The 19,277-nt window shown below is 44.9% G+C and overlaps 1 protein-coding gene across 7 annotated transcripts in view; it reads right to left on the bottom strand.

The window, feature by feature from the left end:
• Positions 1–19,277, bottom strand: part of GRAMD1C (GRAM domain containing 1C) — an 87,210-nt gene that overhangs the window by 53,757 nt on the left and 14,176 nt on the right. Inside the window, exon 2 of one of the 7 annotated variants that reach the window (XM_007062122.4) lies at positions 8,739–8,898. The exons of 5 other annotated variants lie outside the window; for them this stretch is intronic. In XM_007062122.4, coding sequence (XP_007062184.2) covers positions 8,739–8,855 — 117 coding nt within the window. In that variant the 5' untranslated portion in view covers positions 8,856–8,898. Of the gene's footprint in view, positions 1–8,738; positions 8,899–14,033; positions 14,053–19,277 lie in introns of those variants that run through there. One more of the 7 variants, XM_043538664.1, reaches the window with a different exon arrangement.

The raw sequence follows: 19,277 nt of genomic DNA, 5'->3' as shown, positions 1-19,277 counted from the left end.
GGGGACGAAGAAGATGATGATGATGAGGAGGTTGTAGATAGCTCACAGCAAGCAAGCGGAGAAACCGGTTTTCCCGACAGCCAGGAACTGTTTCTCACCCTGGACCTGGAGCCAGTACCCCCCGAACCCACCCAAGGCTGCCTCCTGGACCCAGCAGGCAGAGAAGGGACCTCCGGTGAGTGTACCTTTTAAAATACTATACATGGTGTAAAAGCAAGCATGTGAAAGGATTACTTTGCCCTGGCATTCGCGGCTCTCCTGGATATACTCCCAAAGCCTTTGCAAAAGGTTTCTGGGGAGGGCAGACTTATTGCGTCCTTCATGGTAGGACACTTTACCACTCCAGGCCAGTAACACTTACTCGGGAATCATTGTACAACAAAGCATTGCAGTGTATGTTTGCTGGCGTTCAAGCAACATCCGTTCTTTATCTCTCTGTGTTATCCTCAGGAGAGTGAGATATAATCCATGGTTACCTGGTTGAAATAGGGTGCTTTTCTTCAGGGGACACTCAGAGGAGCCCATTCCTGCTGGGCTGTTTGCCTGCGGCTGAACAGAAATGTTCCCCGCTGTTAGCCACAGAGAGGGGGGAGGGTTGAGGGGGTAGCCACGCAGTGGGGGGAGGCAAAATGCGACCTTGTAACGAAAGCACATGTGCTATGTATGTAATGTTAACAGCAAGGTTTACCCTGAAAGAGTGTAGCCACTGTTTTATAAAATGTGTCTTTTTAAATACCGCTGTCCCTTTTTTTTTTCTTCACCAGCTGCATGTGTTTCAATGATCACAGGATCTTCTCCTTCCCAGAGGCTAGTGAAGATTAGAAAGAAAAAAAAAACGCACTCGAGATGAAATGTTCTCCGAGCTGATGCTGTCCTCCCACACTGACAGAGCACAGACGAATGCGTGGAGGCAAATAATGTCAGACTGCAGGAAAGCACAAAATGACCGGGAGGAGAGGTGGCGGGCTGAAGAAAGTAAGTGGCGGGCTGAAGAGAGTAAGTGGCGGGCTGAAGAGAGGGCTGAAGCTCGAATGTGGCGGCAGCGTGATGAGAGGAGGCAGGATTCAATGCTGAGGCTGCTGGAGGACCAAACCAGTATGCTCCAGTGTATGGTTGAGCTGCAGCAAAGGCAGCTGGAGAACAGACTGCCACTACAGCCCCTGTGTAACCAACCGCCCTCCTCCCCAAGTTCCATAGCCTCCACACCCAGACGCCCAAGAACGCGGTGGGGGGGCCTCCGGCCAACCAGCCACTCCACCACAGAGGATTGCCCAAAAAAAAGAAGGCTGTCATTCAATAAATTTTAAAGTTGTAAACTTTTAAAGTGCTGTGTGGCATTTTCCTTCCCTCCTCCACCACCCCTCCTGGGCTACCTTGGTAGTCATCCCCCTGTTTGTGTGATGAATGAATGAAGAATGCATGAATGTGAAGCAACAATGACTTTATTGCCTCTGCAAGCGGTGATCGAAGGGAGGAGGAGAGGGTGGTTAGCTTACACGGAAGTAGAGTGAACCAAGGGGCGGGGGGTTTCATCAAGGAGAAACAAACAGAACTTTCACACTGTAGCCTGGCCAGTCATGAAACTGGTTTTCAAAGCCTCTCTGATGCGTACCGCGCCCTCCTGTGCTCTTCTAACCGCCCTGGTGTCTGGCTGCGCGTAACCAGCAGCCAGGCGATTTGCCTCAACCTCCCACCCCGCCATAAACGTCTCCCCCTTACTCTCACAGATATTGTGGAGCACACAGCAAGCAGTAATAACAGTGGGAATATTGGTTTCGCTGAGGTCTAAGCGAGTCAGTAAACTGCGCCAGCGCGCCTTTAAACGTCCAAATGCACATTCTACCACCATTCTGCACTTGCTCAGCCTGTAGTTGAACAGCTCCTGACTACTGTCCAGGCTGCCTGTGTATGGCTTCATGAGCCACGGCATTAAGGGGTAGGCTTGGTCCCCAAGAATACATATAGGCATTTCAACATCCCCAACAGTTATTTTCTGGTCTGGGAATAAAGTCCCTTCTTGCAGCTTTTGAAACAGACCAGAGTTCCTGAAGATGCGAGCGTCATGTACCTTTCCCGGCCATCCCACGTTGATGTTGGTGAAACGTCCCTTGTGATCCACCAGAGCTTGCAGCACTATTGAAAAGTACCCCTTGCGGTTTATGTACTCGCCGGCTTGGTGCTCTGGTGCCAAGATAGGGATATGGGTTCCATCTATGGCCCCACCACAGTTAGGGAATCCCATTGCAGCAAAGCCATCCACTATGACCTGCACATTTCCCAGGGTCACTACCCTTGATATCAGCAGATCTTTGATTGCGTGGGCTACTTGCATCACAGCAGCCCCAACAGTAGATTTGCCCACTCCAAATTGATTCCCAACTGACCGGTAGCTGTCTGGCGTTGCAAGCTTCCACAGGGCTATCGCCACTCGCTTCTCAACTGTGAGGGCTGCTCTCATCTTGGTATTCATGCGCTTCAGGGCAGGGGAAAGCAAGTCACAGAGTTCCATGAAAGTGCCCTTACGCATGCGAAAGTTTCGCAGCCACTGGGAATCGTCCCAGACCTGCAACACTATGCAGTCCCACCAGTCTGTGCTTGTTTCCCGAGCCCAGAATCGGCGTTCCACAGCATGAACCTGCCCCATTAGCACCATGATGCATGCATTGGCAGGGCCCATGCTTTCAGAGAAATCTGTGTCCATGTCCTGATCACTCACGTGACCGCGCTGACGTCGCCTCCTCGCCCGGTAGCGCTTTGCCAGGTTCTGGTGCTGCATATACTGCTGGATAATGCGTGTGGTGTTTAATGTGCTCCTAATTGCCAAAGTGAGCTGAGCGGACTCCATGCTTGCCTTGGTATGGCGTCCGCACAGAAAAAAGGCGCGGAATGATTGTCTGCCGTTGCTCTGACGGAGGGAGGGGCGACTGACGACACGGCTTACAGGGTTGGCTTCAGGGAGCTAAAATCCACAAAGGGGGTGGCTTTAAATCAAGGAGTAGTTCAGGCAGGAGTTCATGGAGGGTTCCAATAAGAAATGGTGCACCTAAGTTACTGTTCTTATTGGAACAAGGAGGTTAGCCATGTATCAATCAGAGGCCAGGCTAGATTTAGCTCGCTGCACCTTCTCTGTGAGTGACTGCAGTGTGACCTAGAGGAATGAGTCCCCTAGACAGGGGAAGAGGCAAATGAGTACAAAACAAATCTGGTCTATTTCTTGTTTTGATCCACTCCATCTATCTTTTACATCTTTGGCTGGCAGCAGACGGTGCAGAAGGACTGCATGCCATCCACATCTCATGGCTGCTCGGCAGAAGACGGTACAATAGGACTGCTAAGCAATCCATATTGCCTGCCTGCCCACCATAAGACGGTTCAATAGGACTGACTGCCGGACTTAAGAGAATGACCTGGTCAAGTCACTAAAAATTTAGTCCCTGCGCCCATGTCTGCCCAGGCGCTCCTGATCGACCTCACACAGGCGACCAGGAGCACCTCGAACATGACGAGGACGGCTACCAGTCGTACTGTACCGTCTGCTGCCAGAAGGCAATGGGTTGCTGCTACTGTGTAGCAATGCCATACCGCGTCTTCCAGCACCCAGGAGACATACGGTGACGGTTACCTGAGCGGGCTCCATGCTTGCAGTGGTATGGCGTCCGCACAGGTAACTCAGGAAAAAAGGCGCGAAACGATTGTCTGCCCTTGCCTTCACGGAGGGAGGGAGGGAACGGGGGCCGGACAATATGTACCCAGAACCACCCGCGACAATGTTTTAGCCCAATCAGAGTGCTCCATTGTGACTGCTCTGGACAGCACTCTCAACTCAGATGCACGATTGTTTGCCGTTGCTCTGACGCAGGGAGGGGCGACTGACGACACGGCTTACAGGGTTGACTTCACGGAGGGTTCCAATAAGAAATGGTGCACCTAAGTTATTGTTCTTATTGGAACAAGGAGGTTAGCCTGGCCTCTGATTGATACATGGCTAGATTTAGCTCGCTGCACCTTCTCTGTGAGTGACTGCAGTGTGACCTAGAGGAATGAGTCCCCTAGACAGGAGAGGAGGCAAATGAGTACAAAACAAATCTGGTCTATTTCTTGTTTTGATCCACTCCATCTATCTTTTACATCTTTGGCTGGCAGCAGACGGTGCAGAAGGGCATATTGCCTACCTGCTCACCATAAGACGGTTCAATAGGACTGACTGCCGGACTTAAGAGAATGACCTGGTCAAGTCACCAAAAATTTAGTCCCTGCGCCCATGTCTGCCCAGGCGCTCCCAGCCGACGTGGCCAGGAGCACCTCGGACATGACGAGGACGGCTACCAGTCGTATTGTACCGTCTGCTGCCACAAGGCAAGGGGTTGCTGCTACTGTGTAGCAATGCAGAACCGCGTCTGCCAGCACCCAGGAGACATACGGTGACGGTTACCTGAGCGGGCTCCATGCTTGCGGTGGTATGGCGTCCGCACAGGTAACTCAGGAAAAAAGGCGCGAAACGACTGTCTGCCCTTGCTTTCACGGAGGGAGGGAGGGAGGGAAGGGGGGACTGACGATATGTACCCAGAACCACCCGCGACAATGTTTCAGCCCCATCAGGCATTGGGATCTCAACCCAGAATTCCAATGGGCAGCGGAGACTGCGGGAACTGTGGGATAGCTACCCACAGTGCAACGCTCCGGAAGTCGACTCTAGCCTCGGTACTGTGGAAGCACTCCGCCGAGTTAATGCACTTAATGCACTTCTGTGGGGACACACACACTCGAATATATAAAACCGATTTCTAAAAAACTGACTTCTATAAATTCGACCTTATTCCGTAGTGTAGACATACCCTCACACTGGCTTCAGCATCATCAGTTTAAGGAACTACCCCTCCAAGGGGAAGGAGACGTAATGTCTCCAAACAATGTGTGTGAGAGAAAAAGAGCTATGCAAAAGCTAGATATTTCGAAAAGGGGATCAGGCAGTGGAGAAAGTGTGAATGTGCCTGTAGAAGCCTAATGCCTGACACAACCCAGGCAACAGCACTGAGAAACAAAACTCTAGAGAGTCTCCAGAATCTAAACACTAAGTTTCACTCAATCTCTAGGGCATTAAACCTGTTATCTCTATGTTCCTTACCTGAGAGCCCTTTGTTGGCATATGAAATCATGTCTGTTTTTCCAATCATTTGAACAGAGGACAACAAGAAGAAATCATCCTGCTTATGTGCACACTAAGCTTTTCAGACAGCTAGGAAAAACCTGCTCTGAATTCTTATCTAATCAGTCCAGTTCCACTGGAAGGAATTTAGACATTGAACTTTCTTAACCTTCTCTTTTTCTTGCTTTGTATGGCAACTGGTTCGCATTCCTAGGGCTAGAATTAAGTGTTGACTTTCCAGCCACCCAATCTTTTAAATCAGCCAGCCATAACGGCAGGGCAAGTTGTGCTGGAAGACAAATGGGAGAAATTTCCAGACCACTGGCACAAAACGGCTGGGGCTCATTGGTGCTGTGATAATACAAATAAATGAATAATATAAAAAAAAGAAAACAAAAAACTCCTAAGACTTTTCAACTTCTCCAAGAACTATACCTCATTTGTTCTACAAGCTTAAGCGTAGTGAAATTTATGACAGGCTTTCATTCTGGGCTACATGAGATGCCACAGAGGTTATGCAGAGGACTGGCAACAAGTAGACAAAAGCTTTAGCATTTTATACAGGAAGTAGAGGTTTCCATTTTAGCACTATAGAGCCTGGGCATTTCTCACAGTTTAATTATGTCATCATACATATGATATCATGCAATGCCACACTACGACAATACTATAATGAAACTAGATAGCTATATGTGGACACAACCTGTGAAAAACTATGCACTACCATATCACCAATTATCTGATCAATTTTTGTAAATATTAAAAATAAATCATTGTAGGAAAGGTAGGTAATGAAGACTAATTATGAATTTTTGTTGCCAATTATATAAATGCCCTTAGGTATGCCATGCAATTTGTGAAAAAAATATCAGCAGAGTTAAGCAAGACCTATCCAGCATTCCTGAACTAAAAGTATTACAGAAGAGACTGTTACTTCAGTACACAGTATCTTTAGGAAGCACCCAGACAACCCACGAGCTTTCCAGATTGTCCTATTTAAAACTGCATCCGTCAGGAAATTCAGAGTTAACGTTCCAAAAGCAACCTTAGCTCTGTCTCTTTGCAATAAAACAGAGTCTTACTAAAAGATACCTTCAGCTAATAATGTATTATTCAGCAGATAAGGAACTATAGTTTTCTATGTTGCTCTTCCAATGAGGCTCCATAGGTAAACTGAACTGTTTAAACTGCACCTTATCTTTCTATCCCTAAGATGTAATGTTTCCTAGAAAGTGCAAAAAATCTGAACACATCTCAGGCAACCACTTGGAAAGGAAGTTACTTGAGAACATGCATAAGTGAATGGGATGACACACATGGTTAAGAACCTTGCTGAATCAGGACCTGAAGGAGAAGAGCTATACAGTCTATTGCATTTGCCTTTTGTTGTTGGTTGCAGTGTCCCAGAGCAGGAAGGAAAAACCACATCACACACTAGTTGACATCTTGTGTTCTCTGGATTTTATTTTACAGATATGAACACAAATATAAATAGCTATGAACAAAATTATGGCTTCACCAGTGGTGACATACCCCCATATGTATCCTGATCTCAACCACAGACCCTCACACCTGCCAACAGTGCTTTCTGACCTTAGCACCAATTCCTGCTAAATACCCAGGGCAGCACGTTGGGTCCCAGTGCCATGTAAAGCCCTCAGGCCATCAGTGTTAGATATTCACTGCTTATAGCCATTAGCCTCACTTAGCCCTTAAATTACAATCAGCAAAGCCTGTCTTTTCATTTCTGCTCCCCGTGTCTACAGCCAAGCAGTGCTGAGCCACCTCATCTCTCCACCAACAATGCAAATCCTTCAAAGTAGAAGAGTAGAAGGAATGTAGTGCTGAAGTCAGCCTGCAAGTTGGAAGTAAATATCGCCTGGAGTGGTGTATTTTGAGAAGACTGGGCTGAAGAAACAGAAGAACAGAGACCAGATGGGCACCATTTCTCAGGGATAGTGAAGTGCAGGTTAACTGTTTTCATCTGGAATTCCTGGACATTGTCTAGCAATAAAATTCAGAACCACCACTTAGGTTACAATCAAACTGCATTTACCTCACCACTACCACACTCAAATATATATTGCAACTTACCTAAAATCAGCATTTGAAGCCCAGTGGTTTTCCCATGGATTTCAGTAATGAGTTTCTTCCTGTTCAAACTTCTCTTACTTCAGCCTCCTTAGGATCAAACATCCATCCCTAAGTCTTTTTCAGAGTCATTGCTTCCTAGGATAAAGTCTCCTCATCCTGTAAGTATGGCCTACATTCTTTGTTCCTAGATGTATGACCTTACATTTGGTTATATTGGAACACGTTACTTGTTTGCACCCAGTTTAACAAACAATACAAATCACTCCATATCAGCAATCTGTCCTCTTCATTATTTGCCACTCCACTACTCTGTCATCCACACATTTTATTAGTAATGATTTTATGTTTTCTTCCAGGAGACTGATTAAAAAAAAATTAAACAAAAGAAGGTGAAGAACCAATCCCAGCAGGATCCCACTAAAAACACACTCACTCACTGATGTTTCCCCATTTACAATTACATTTTGAGACCTATAATTTAGTAATTTTTAATCTATTTAACGTGTGCCTTGTTTATTTTGTATTGTTCTAATTCCTTAACATGTCGTGCAGTACAAGGCTTTACAGAAGTATACCTAAGTATATCACATCAAAATTGCCTTTATCAATCAAATTTGTAATTTCATCAAAAAATAATCAAGTTAGTTTAACAAAATCTATTTTTCATAAATCCATGTTGATTGGCATTAATTATATCACCTACCTTTAATTCTTTAGTAATCCAGTTCCAGATTAACCATTCCATTATTTTGCCTGGGATTGATATCAAGCTGACAGGCCTATAATTATTTGGGTCATCCCATTTACCCTTTTTAAAATATTGGAGGAACATTAATTTTCTTCCAGCCCTCTGGAACATCTTCAATTTTCCAAGTAGTATTAAAAATCAACATTACTATTCAGACAGCTCCTCGGCCATCTCTTTTAAAACTCCTGGATGTGAGTTTATATGGCCCTGCTGATTTAAAAATGTCTAACTTCGGTAAATGTTGTTTAACCAAGAGGAGGTTGATGGAGGCCACAGGCTTGTTTCACATAAGCCAAAAAGCTGTATGATGGTAATGACTTTTAATCACTATCAACATGGGCTACATGTTCAGACAGGTAACTTGTAGATGAATTTTGTCCTGTTCCCAACCATGCACGAGACTGTTCTTTTCTCTAGCATGTAAAGTGAGTGGTTTAAACCCTCCTGGACAGGGTGTGTGTGCATGCTGTCAGCCGTTTTGTTTTTTGAAAATAAGGTGCCATCTGAGCATCTGTAGTCACCTATTACTAGATTTTCCAAACAATTATGCTTCATTTAACAGGTCACATGAGGCACTTCTTAACCAATAAGAAGAGGGAAAATAAATATAATGCTGGAAGAAGCATCCCAGTTGCTGTAGGATATGTAGAAGTCCGTTTACCAGAAACTTCCAGGCAATGAAGGAAATGCAAGCATATTCATAGCCACTGCAGGAAAATGTTTAAAGAGCCAGGACTAGGTCTTACTTACATTCATTTTCTGATCCTCTTCATTCGCCCTGAGCTGCTCTGGAGAGGAGAGTCTCCTAAGCACAGGGAACTCTTCCAGCTGGCCACTGGCAGGCACAGGTCTGTGTTCTAGTGTCATTATGTTCCCTTCTCTGGCCCAGCCCCCCTCCTATTTGCAGAGGCTGAAGGAGAAACAGATTTTAAATGTTTTCAGTTTATCTGTGCTGACAGAATGGAGAGAGAGGTAGTTTTCTCCTTCAGTCAGACCTGGGGTCAGGTGAGATATTCTCCAGTAGTATTACAAAAGGTTTCATTCCAGCTACATCATTTCTGCTTTAGGAGCACAACACAGAAAATCTCTAGAGAAGGGACATTAAAATACAAAACACAGAGTGAATGCTCATGTACTAAATATTCCAGCTGAAACACAGAGATGAGGTGTTTCTGCTTTGCCGCTGCTGGAGCCTTTCCCTGCTGCAGGGAGCTGCCGGAGCATTTCCCCAATGGAGTCTTTCCCTGCACCAGGGAAAGGCTCTGGTAGAGGGGAGACAGCATAACACTACACTGCTAAAAACAGTAGCGTAGATGGGGGATGCATTGCCTGGGCATGTAGAGAGCCATGTAGGGTACATACCCTAAGGTTCTGGCATGTCTTTACTTGCCTAAGCAGTGCCTCACCATCTACATTGCTATTTATACCCATGCTAGGGGGCGTGTAGTGTATGTACTCCACATGCGGTCATAAGTATGAAGTGTACTTAGAGTGGGGTCAGCTTACTTAAAGGGGCAATGCACATCTCTCTCTCGCTCACACACACACCTGGTGTGCGTGTCTGTGTCTCACACACACACACACCTGGTGTGCGTGTCTGTGTCTCACTTTGGAAAGTGGAGGGAGTGGTGCGCTCCAGTGGGATAGCGTGGGTTCATCCTCCCATTCAGTTTCCGCAGGAAATGTTTGCAGCCACTGCCATGCATCTATTGTGTCCCCTCCCTCCATTCGTGCTGCCTTGTCGGGCTACATTGACAACAATGTGTTAACCCTTGAGGGCTCAGCCAAGTGCTAGTTCATCATTTAGCAGCAAGGCATTCCCTGGGAAATATCGCACCCTCTTCCACCCTCTGACTCCTCCAGCTCAACCAAGCTTCACTATCATCATTGCTGCGTACAGTATTAAATTGTTTGTCTAAAACTCATACTGTCTGTGTGTGTGTGTGTATATATAATATTGTATATCTATATTATACTCTGGTGTGTGTGTGTGTGTGTGTATTTATTTCCAGGGAAATTTTTTTCACCAGACAAAAGACTATATATATAGTATAAAGTCTTTATATATATAGTATATAAAGACTATATATAGTCTTTTGTCTGGTGAAAAAAATTTCCCTGGAACCTAACCCCCCCACCCCATTCACATTCATTCTTATGGGGAAATTGGATTCCCTTAATATCGTTTCACTTAAACTAGCATTTTTCAGGAACATAACTACGACATTAAGCGAGGAGTTACTGTAATCCAAATATCAAGTGTCTGTAGAGAAGATTTTGTGAAGGAACACTACCATGTTCCCTCTAATTTTTTCCATCCAGGTGCGGAATGAATTTTGTTACGTGCAGCACCAGTATTGAGGTAATGTGTGGCTGTGCACCACCAGTAGAAACGAAAAACCTAGATATAATATATATATTTTTAAAAGTTATAGGTATGGAAGAAGAAGAAAGAATATTAAAACAAGGGATAACTAACAAGGTGCACCGCTTAAGATGTTGATTGAATATGAACTCAAATAAAAAGAAAATTAACACAGCAAAATTTTCAGTAGCCTTTTCAAATCTTACATGTATCTATTCCTTTGAGGCATAAAACAAAATTATCCATTTTCTTGACATAGGAAACAAAATATTTTATCATTAGTATTGGTGCATGAAATAAAATAATTGCTATGGTTTCTTTATGCTTGAAATACGTTGACCTCTATGGGGGCCTCACAAACCCTGAAGCAAGGGGTTTGGCAGGGCTAGGTTTGGGGATTTGAAGGGGCATCCCCAGACCCAGAGCTACTGCATCTCTCCCGACCACAGCCCTGCATTCCCCAAGCTCCCCCATCGCCACCCCCCACTTGCCCGACTGCCCCCACCCACCCCCTATTCCCCACCACCATCTTCCAGGTCCACCTGTGGCTGCACCCCTCTGTGTGGTGTGCACGCCTGCATGGCTCTGCTAATTAAGTGAGCGGCCCTTGGTGGGCTCTTGCGCAGCCACACAGGCGCACACCTTGGAGGGAACACAGCCCAACACATATCCATATAAATCCAACCCATGTCTGAAAAGTGAATTTTGAGCTACACAGAGCTCTTCTTCAGGAAGAGCATCTCTCTCTCCCCAATAGAAGTTGGTCCAAAAGAAGATATTACCTTACCCACATTGTCTCTCTAACATTAGTTTTAAAAGCCAGGTGTAGTACAATCAGATGCTACGCAAGCTCCCCCTTACGCTGCCCTGCCAACTCACTTCCATGTTGAGCATAGCACCCTCATAGTAGCCCAGTCCTGGATTCCCCACATGCTGCTCTGGGCTGATTTGCTTCAGTTCTGACCAAAGGTATCCCAAACTATCCCAGTCCTGGGCCTTGACCAAGGCACCTCAGTCCTGACCTGCAGCATATTATGCTTTTCTGAAAAGCAGCTGGAGGTGGTACTGGAATACTGTAGTCAAACAGTTCACAAACAGGCATAGCACATCACGAAACTTATTTAATCTTCTGACTCCATTGGATTGGTACTCTGATCTTTAGAAGTAAATTCTTTGCACACACTCAGCTCCTTCCACCACACAGATCTCACCAACTCCCTGGTCTTTACTAGAGCCTAGACCACAGTTTCTTAATATGGTTGCAACAACATAGGTTGGTTTCATCCACATAGGCAAGATCAAACTATGTTATAACCAGGTCAGGGCACTATCATATTGAAGCACATTCTTGAACAGTCACATTTATAGTGCAGATTACCAGAATAATATAATTCTGTTGCTTAAAAGACTAGGAACTTGTTCTTAAAAACAATGTTACTCCTGCGAGAACTCTGCACCACTTCACACGCACAGAATTTATGTCTCCTGCAAAATTTTTTTCTCCACGGAAAATACACTGTCAGAGAGGTGCTGCAGTTATGCCTTTTGCCCACCAGGGGCTGCTGTGGCACCAGAACAGAGGGCCTCCAGTTTACCTCCATAGCAGCTAGCAGCCAATAGGGAGGAGAGGCTGTGTTCCTCATAATGCTCTGCCTGTGGGGCCAGGTGATGAGGCAGGGATATAAGAGGGGGACAGAGAGAGCTGGGCACATGGGGAAGTCACATAGACTGGGATTCAGATGGGCTGGGGGGGAGAGATTTGGGCAGGGGCAGAGTGGGGGTGCAGAGCCACATGGGGGTGGGGGACAAAGGTGGCTGAGTGGCGGTGCAGGGCCACATGGGACAGGGGATGGATAAGTGGGAGTGCAGGGCTACATGGATGGGGGGTACAGGAACACATGGGGATGGGGGGCAGATGTGTCTGACTGAATTGGAGAGGCTGGAGTCAGCCAGAGTCTGCATGGGGAAGGCTCCCCAACTCCCTAACAATCCCTCACTCCTCCCCAAAAAATCCCATTTCATACTTCTCCCACCCACACTCAACAATCCTCCAGGTTCACGCCAAGGCTCCTTCCCAGCAATTACTTCCCTCTCCCTCAGCTCCTCTGTTACCCCTGACTCCCCCAAGCCTTTGTACTGCTTCTGACAGGTGTGAGAAATATGTTTCAGCATTGTAGTTTAAATGAATTATTACTCAAAGTTTAAATGAATTAATATGCCTAGTAAGGAATCTCTTTATCAAAAAGATTTCCTGAATTTTTTTGTTTTCTGTATTGTTACAGACATACTTGCTGACAGATATTTTCAAATAAATTACCAAAATAATTGAAAGTGGCGATATCATATTGTGTTCTTTTGACAAATAAAATATGCAGAATTTTAAAATACTGTGTGCAGAATTTTTAATTTTTTGACGCAGAATTCCCGCAGGAGTAAAACAAGCTATTTACCTAGAGCTACGTGGCGGATCCTCTGATTCGCAGAGGATTTTGAAATTTGGCTTGTTCCAAATTAGAATGAAAACCAAAAATTTCAAAATTCTCCATGAAGAAAAATGCAAAAAAAATTATTTTTTTTTTGGTTTCAGGTCATTTAATTGATCTTTAAATATTCATGGTAAATAGGTCCAATGGCCTGTGATGGGATGTTAGATGGGGTGGGATTTGAGTTACTATAGAGAATTCTTTCCTGGGTATCTGGCTGGTGAATCTTGCCCATATGCTCAGGATTTAGCTGATCGCCATATTTGGGGTGGGAAGGAATTTTCCTCCAGGGCAGATTGGAAGAGGCCGTGGAGGTTTTTTGCCTTCCTCTGTAGCATGGGGCACGGGTCACTTGCTGGAGGATTCTCTGCTCCTTGAAGCCTTTAAACCACGATTTGAGGACTTCAATAGCTCAGACATAGGTAAGAGGTTTTTCGCAGGAGTGGGTGGGTGAGATTCTGTGGCCTGCATTGTGCAGGTCAGATTAGATGATCATCATGGTCCCGTCTGACCTTAATATCTATGAATCTATTTAATACATTTCATTTTCACAAAATCAAAACATTTCATTTTGATTTTAACCTTTTTTAATTTGTATTATTATTTTAAAACTTAGAAACAAAATTTTGTTTCAAAATGAAAAATCCCAGTGTTCCATTCCAAAAACGTAGAAGTGGGACACTTCAAAATTGTCTGAACTCTCCCCCACCCCCCGCCACACACACATTTTCTACCAAAGCAAAATTCCAACAAAATCAACCAAATTTTGCAGAGTGTTTTGATTTTGATGGAACTTCATAGTCTCATGGAATAAGGTTTCATCAAAGTATCTCCAACCAGCCGTATAATAAACCACACTTGGTTTTATTCTCCACTCAGTGCAAGTAGGATTCATGCACACAATTATATCCTTTAACACGAATGGTAGTTCAGGATTTAATTGCCCTCCCTCACCCCCTTCCTATCCATACCTAAGAGACCCTAATTAAAGAACCTCATCCTCCAGATGCAGGAGGAAATGCACTTTATAACCATAAAAGTACGCATCCCTGCTGGAAACATGGTAGCGATGCTTCAGTTACAGCTGAGATGGCATTCGTGCAAACTTGGTTTTAGGAGTATTATCTCTCTTGCCCTGCAAATTATCATTCTCAGCTCAGAAGTGTAAGTTCATTTAAAAAAAAACAAGTCAGATACCGTTGTGCTTTGAAGACTCAGAACCAATTTGGATGTAGAACTTCAAACTTGGAATGTACTTTGAACTCAGGAACACTCTGTTCAGTTAAAAAAAAAAATTGGTTGACACACAAATTTAGAAGCCAGTGAAAACCGCACAATGAACATGCCCTCCGTGTTACTTTTCTTACAGAGGTCTGCTGTTATCCACATAGATCTCTGGCAAACCCTGACCACTTTGGAAATCCCTGCTCCATGAAAAGCGGTCCCTACAGTTCCCCTCTATAACCCCTTTTGCTCTGAATGCTCTGATGAGACCCAGCAGACCTGGCAGCATTCTGCCAATCCCAGTTTTTGTCTGTTTTCAAAGCTGGCGTACTCTTCAGGCTTCAGTGCAGGTGGGAGCACACACACCTCTCTTTCAATGTGCAGCCTAAGGAGGGTATATACAAGTCTGTGCCATGCTTCCTCCCTGTCCTCCTACAAAACACTCCTGTATAAGTTGATTTTGGGAGCCAAACCAAGCCCATTTTTAGTGGTGGAGTGGGCTAGTTTATAATCAAGTCCATCCAAACTGGGATGTCCAATCACAGGTAGGAGAAGCGATCCACCACCACCAGGGAGACATTGGTCTTTCCTGGAGTGGTCAATTCCCAGGCAAGTAAAGAGAAAATGCATGCTCCTCCCCCACTTACCAATATAGTATGTGGAGCTTCCACAGCCTGCAGATCTTAAATACTATCTTCATTGTTATCTCATGCTCCCTCCCATCCATTTGTTGTATCGACCTGTTGTCTCTTCTCTTATATTTAGATTAAAAACTCTTCAGAGCAGGGCCTGTTTTTTTGTGCATTTGTATGCTGTCTAGCACAATCGGGCCCCGATTCATGACTATGGCCTCTAGGTGCTGCCACAGTATATATAAGCAAATAAATGCATACATACATACAAAAGTTTTAATCGCCATGAGGAGAAGCATGCAGAATTTTTAAGCTCTGCATGTTACATCCACTTCGTTCATCTGGGCATTGGGCATTTAGCCCTTCTCTGGAACTTAACCTAAAATATTCCTAATAAGACACAAGGCAGAAAAGAACACCACTCCCTCTCCCAGAACTGTATAGTTCTGGAGGGTTAACAAAGAGGAATAGTATGAAAAATTTATTTTAACCACTTAAGTCAACAGATGTGATGAGTGAAAGGAGCAGATATGTTGTATAAAAAGGGGCCATAGTTACAGATAGTTGACCATAATTTCACTTTACTGTTATCCAAATGCCTATTTACATATAACTGGGTAGTGACAATATAGTTGGCCAATATGTACTTTATCAAATACCTAAATAAGTCCCAGGAACTCGTTTTTCCAGATAAACAAGGTAACCATTACCTGCCTGGAATACATAACATACATACATAACATGGAGTCATAGGGTGTTACTAGCATACAGGATTAGGGTTGGAGACTGAGACCTACAACAACACTACAGTGAATATTCACTGATTGCTTCTTCCTTTCAGGAAGCCGTCAGGCACGTGAAAATAATCTCAGTGAACATAACTGGCAATACCAGCATGCCAGCAAGACTCGGGTGTGCCACAAGACTCTAGGCTACACACCAAGAGCACAGGTATTATAATTGTAACTTGAGGGTGCTTTCTGTTCATGAGATCATCATCATCTCCTGGGCTGACTGAATTCCCAGACTCATATGTTCAAAGTGAATTAACTCCAAGGCAAAAAGTCTGAGGATTTTATTCTCCCAGAAGATGGTTAATAACAGAGTTACCAGGAAGCAGCCTCAAGTTAGGATATGAACATTTTAGATTCATATTCAAATTTTAAATGAAAGAACAAAATTAAAAAACCCAAATGGGCTGCGAAACTGCTGGAAGAAACAAACCTCCATAGCTCTGAATCAATAACTATACAGTGCCTTTGTTGACTGAGGCAAACCCACTTCTGTATTATCCTGCATGCCCTCACTTCTTGAAAGGTGGTACAGCTTGTATAAAGTTTTCTGAAACAGACCAATGTAACTATTGAGGTGGTTATAAATACCCAGGCAGTTAGACAGGATATGAGCCATATTCCTTTGGGATTCCCAGCTAACCAAAAAATCTTCTTTATACAGGCTCTTTTAAAAAGGAACTAGAAACCCTGCCAATTTCTGTTACCTTAAAGGCAAGGAGGCGTGAAGACCTGGAAATGTATGAGGAAGTTTGAGTTGCTTGGAGTAATAGCATTAATGCATGTGGGGGCAATTCAAAGAAACATCAACACCACAGCTCTGCGCCAACAGGATACTGAAGAACTGCTCAGGCACAAGAGACAAATAGAGTTGGGTCATCAAAACAGCTCTCATTGGCTGATCACTAACCATAAGGTCACGACATGCTTACCAATATCTAGTAAATACTGGCATTTACCTTACCTTTACCCTTACCTGAATGCTACTTTATGTCTGGTTTGGGGACCTATCAAAGGTAGTGCTAACTACAGCAAGTAGTTGGATTGAAGGCTAAACTAAACAGGATTACTGTTGAAAATTAGTATTACCCTGGGTATTAGAGCTGTGGGAATTACTGATTTTTTCAGTTTGCTGGCAGTTTTGATAAAATTAAAAAATTGGTTTGGACCAAACAAAAACATTTTAAAAAATTTTCAGCAAAACAAAAAAGTCGGAAAAACATTTTGCTTCAACAGCAACGTTTTGGCTATTTTTAGTAAAAGCACAGGAAACGAAGGACTAGATTAACAAAAACCAAGGAGGAGGGGGTGAGCACCCTCCCCCCCCATTGATAGCCCAGTCATTATGGCACTCACCTGGCATGTGGGAGACCCAGGTTCAAATCCCCAATCTGGAGCAGAGACTGGAGCCAAGGTATCCCCACTCCCAGGGAATGCCCAAACCACCAGGCTATAATACTGCAGTGGTTCTCAAACTTTTTGTATTGGCAACCCCTTTCCCACAGCAAGCCTCCGAGTGTGACCCTGCCCCTTATAAATTAAAAACTGGGGGTGTGTAATTTTAATTTAACAGAGGCGTGGGGCTGACAGCGCCTGCACAGGGCTGGACTCGTGACCCCCACATAATCACCTTGCGACCCCCTGTTTGAGAACCCGTGGGCTAGTCTGAGGTGGGAGTCTCTCCTGTTAATGCTGTTCCACTGTGTATAGCATACTTGAATAGTCACTGGCCCAGAGAAAGAGTGAGACTGACTCTATATCCCAGTAGTTAGGGCACTCACCTTGGGGGGGACGGGACACCTGGGTTCCACTCCCTGCTCCAAAGATAATTTATTTATACAAAGTGGAACAGTTTCAAGGGAAGAGATTTTGAGACCCCTACCCTAGAGTAGCCAGGTGGTTAGGGCATTCGCCCGGGTGAGGGAGAACACTTGGTTCCAGTCCCTCCTGCAGAGTGGAGATTCAGACTTGCATCTCTCACATCCCAGGTGAGTGACCTGATCACTGTGCTATTAAGTATAAGGGGGAGGGAGAACCACCTCCACCTTCTCCTGAGGACAAAATCCCTTTGCGAATCTAGGCCCCCAAAACTGAAATGTTTTGTCTTGATATTTCCTTTTTTATTTTCGTTTCAGCCAAACCAATTTATTGAGATCCACATGAATTTGCAAAATGTTTGGTCAACCCAAATCTGCATTTTTCGGTGAAAAGTTTCATCAAAACTTGTTTTTTTGCCCAGCATTAATTAATAAGAAATTAAAGAATTAGGCCCCTTAGATTGGAATCTCTCTGGGACAGTGAATGTGTCTTATTCTGTGTTAGTATACATTCACACAGCATTTTACAATTAAATAAATTAAAATTAATGCTGCATATGATGCTGTGCTATCCCACTACTACTTCTTGGTGACATCATGAGAAGTTCATTCACAGATTAACCCAGTCTTCCAGCTACAGCAGGGACGGTTAACAAGCGCATTGGCCACAGAACACACTCCAGCACAGACACTGGACAAGACACTGACAGCCCAGAGCTACAAATTCCAGAACAAACTGTACACATGGAAAAAGGATAGAGGTAATTGCAATAATAAAAAGCAATTAATACTTCCTGTTCGCACCATGTGCTATTAATATATGTTAATAGCATTTATTCCTCCTCTGTGGAATTTATAGGACAAATTATTCACTCTAGCTAACATAAAGCCAACACTAGTCAAGCGTCCCAAGATACTGGTCTTTGCTTTTACAGATGGTTTGGTACTCGGTAAACATGCCTGACTGAAAGCACTGAAGTTCATTTCTAACCAGACAGCAGTGGTACATGCTTCCCCATCCTGCTTTGTCAATGTGTCACAACCTTGACTTAGAGACCACTTACAAGGACGTTAGGGGTGCAGACCCCATGCCCTATGACAGTGGTCCCCAAACTTTTTACCTCACATTCCCCCCTTATGCCTGCCTGCCATGCCCCCCCTTCCCCCACCCCAGGAGCAGGGCTGCAGCTCCAGGAGAGTGGGGGGGATGCAGACAGGGTAAGGGAGCCAAGGCTGGGGCCACAGCTGGGGGTGGGGGCCAAGGCTGGCAGCCGGGGTCCTGGGCGCGGGACTGATAGTGGGTCTCCGGGCACAGGGCTGGCAGGCGGTGCTGGAACCAGGAGTGGAGCTGGGTGCCGCTCCCTCCATGTCCCCCCCACTGTGGGAGCTGGCCTGGGCCCCAGCCATGCCCCCCATATGTTCCTCCGCAACCCCCTATGGGGAGTGCCCCACAGTTTGGGGAGCTCTGCCCTATGACATGCTCTCTCTCTCTGCCTAACTATGGAAACCAACCTGGCTAGAGCACATTTTCACCTCCTGTCTTCTGATCGGGGTGGGCCAACAAGGGTATGTTACACCTGTGCTCAGGTCTCCACATTAACTGCCAAATGATTTTTGGTTGAAATTCCAGGTGCTTGTAAATGGCCTAGGCCCAGATTTCCTTAAAGGCCATCTCCAGTACACCATCTGATCTATGCTTGTCCAGAATACCGGAGAAGAGTGAAGCTTGAGAGAGGCAGAGGGCATTCTCAATTCCAAGTCTGTTCCTCTGGAATTCATGGATGGAAATACATTAAAGCATAAGCCTGACCATATGCATTAAGAACTGTGAGATGCACCTCTTTGCCCAGGTTTCAGATAACTGAACTGTGAAATCCTGAGCTCTTAACTGATTGACAAGGTCCCTCTCCATCCAGGACTTAAAGATGAAGGCCATAGGGAAGCAAAGTGGCTTTACAGCTATTCTTTGGAACAATC

The sequence above is a fragment of the Chelonia mydas genome, chromosome 1, assembly GCF_015237465.2.
Source record: "Chelonia mydas isolate rCheMyd1 chromosome 1, rCheMyd1.pri.v2, whole genome shotgun sequence".
NCBI classification, from domain to species: Eukaryota; Metazoa; Chordata; order Testudines; family Cheloniidae; genus Chelonia; species Chelonia mydas.
The sequence above is the reverse complement of the archived record's forward strand: the minus strand, read 5'-3'. Positions and strand labels throughout refer to the sequence as shown.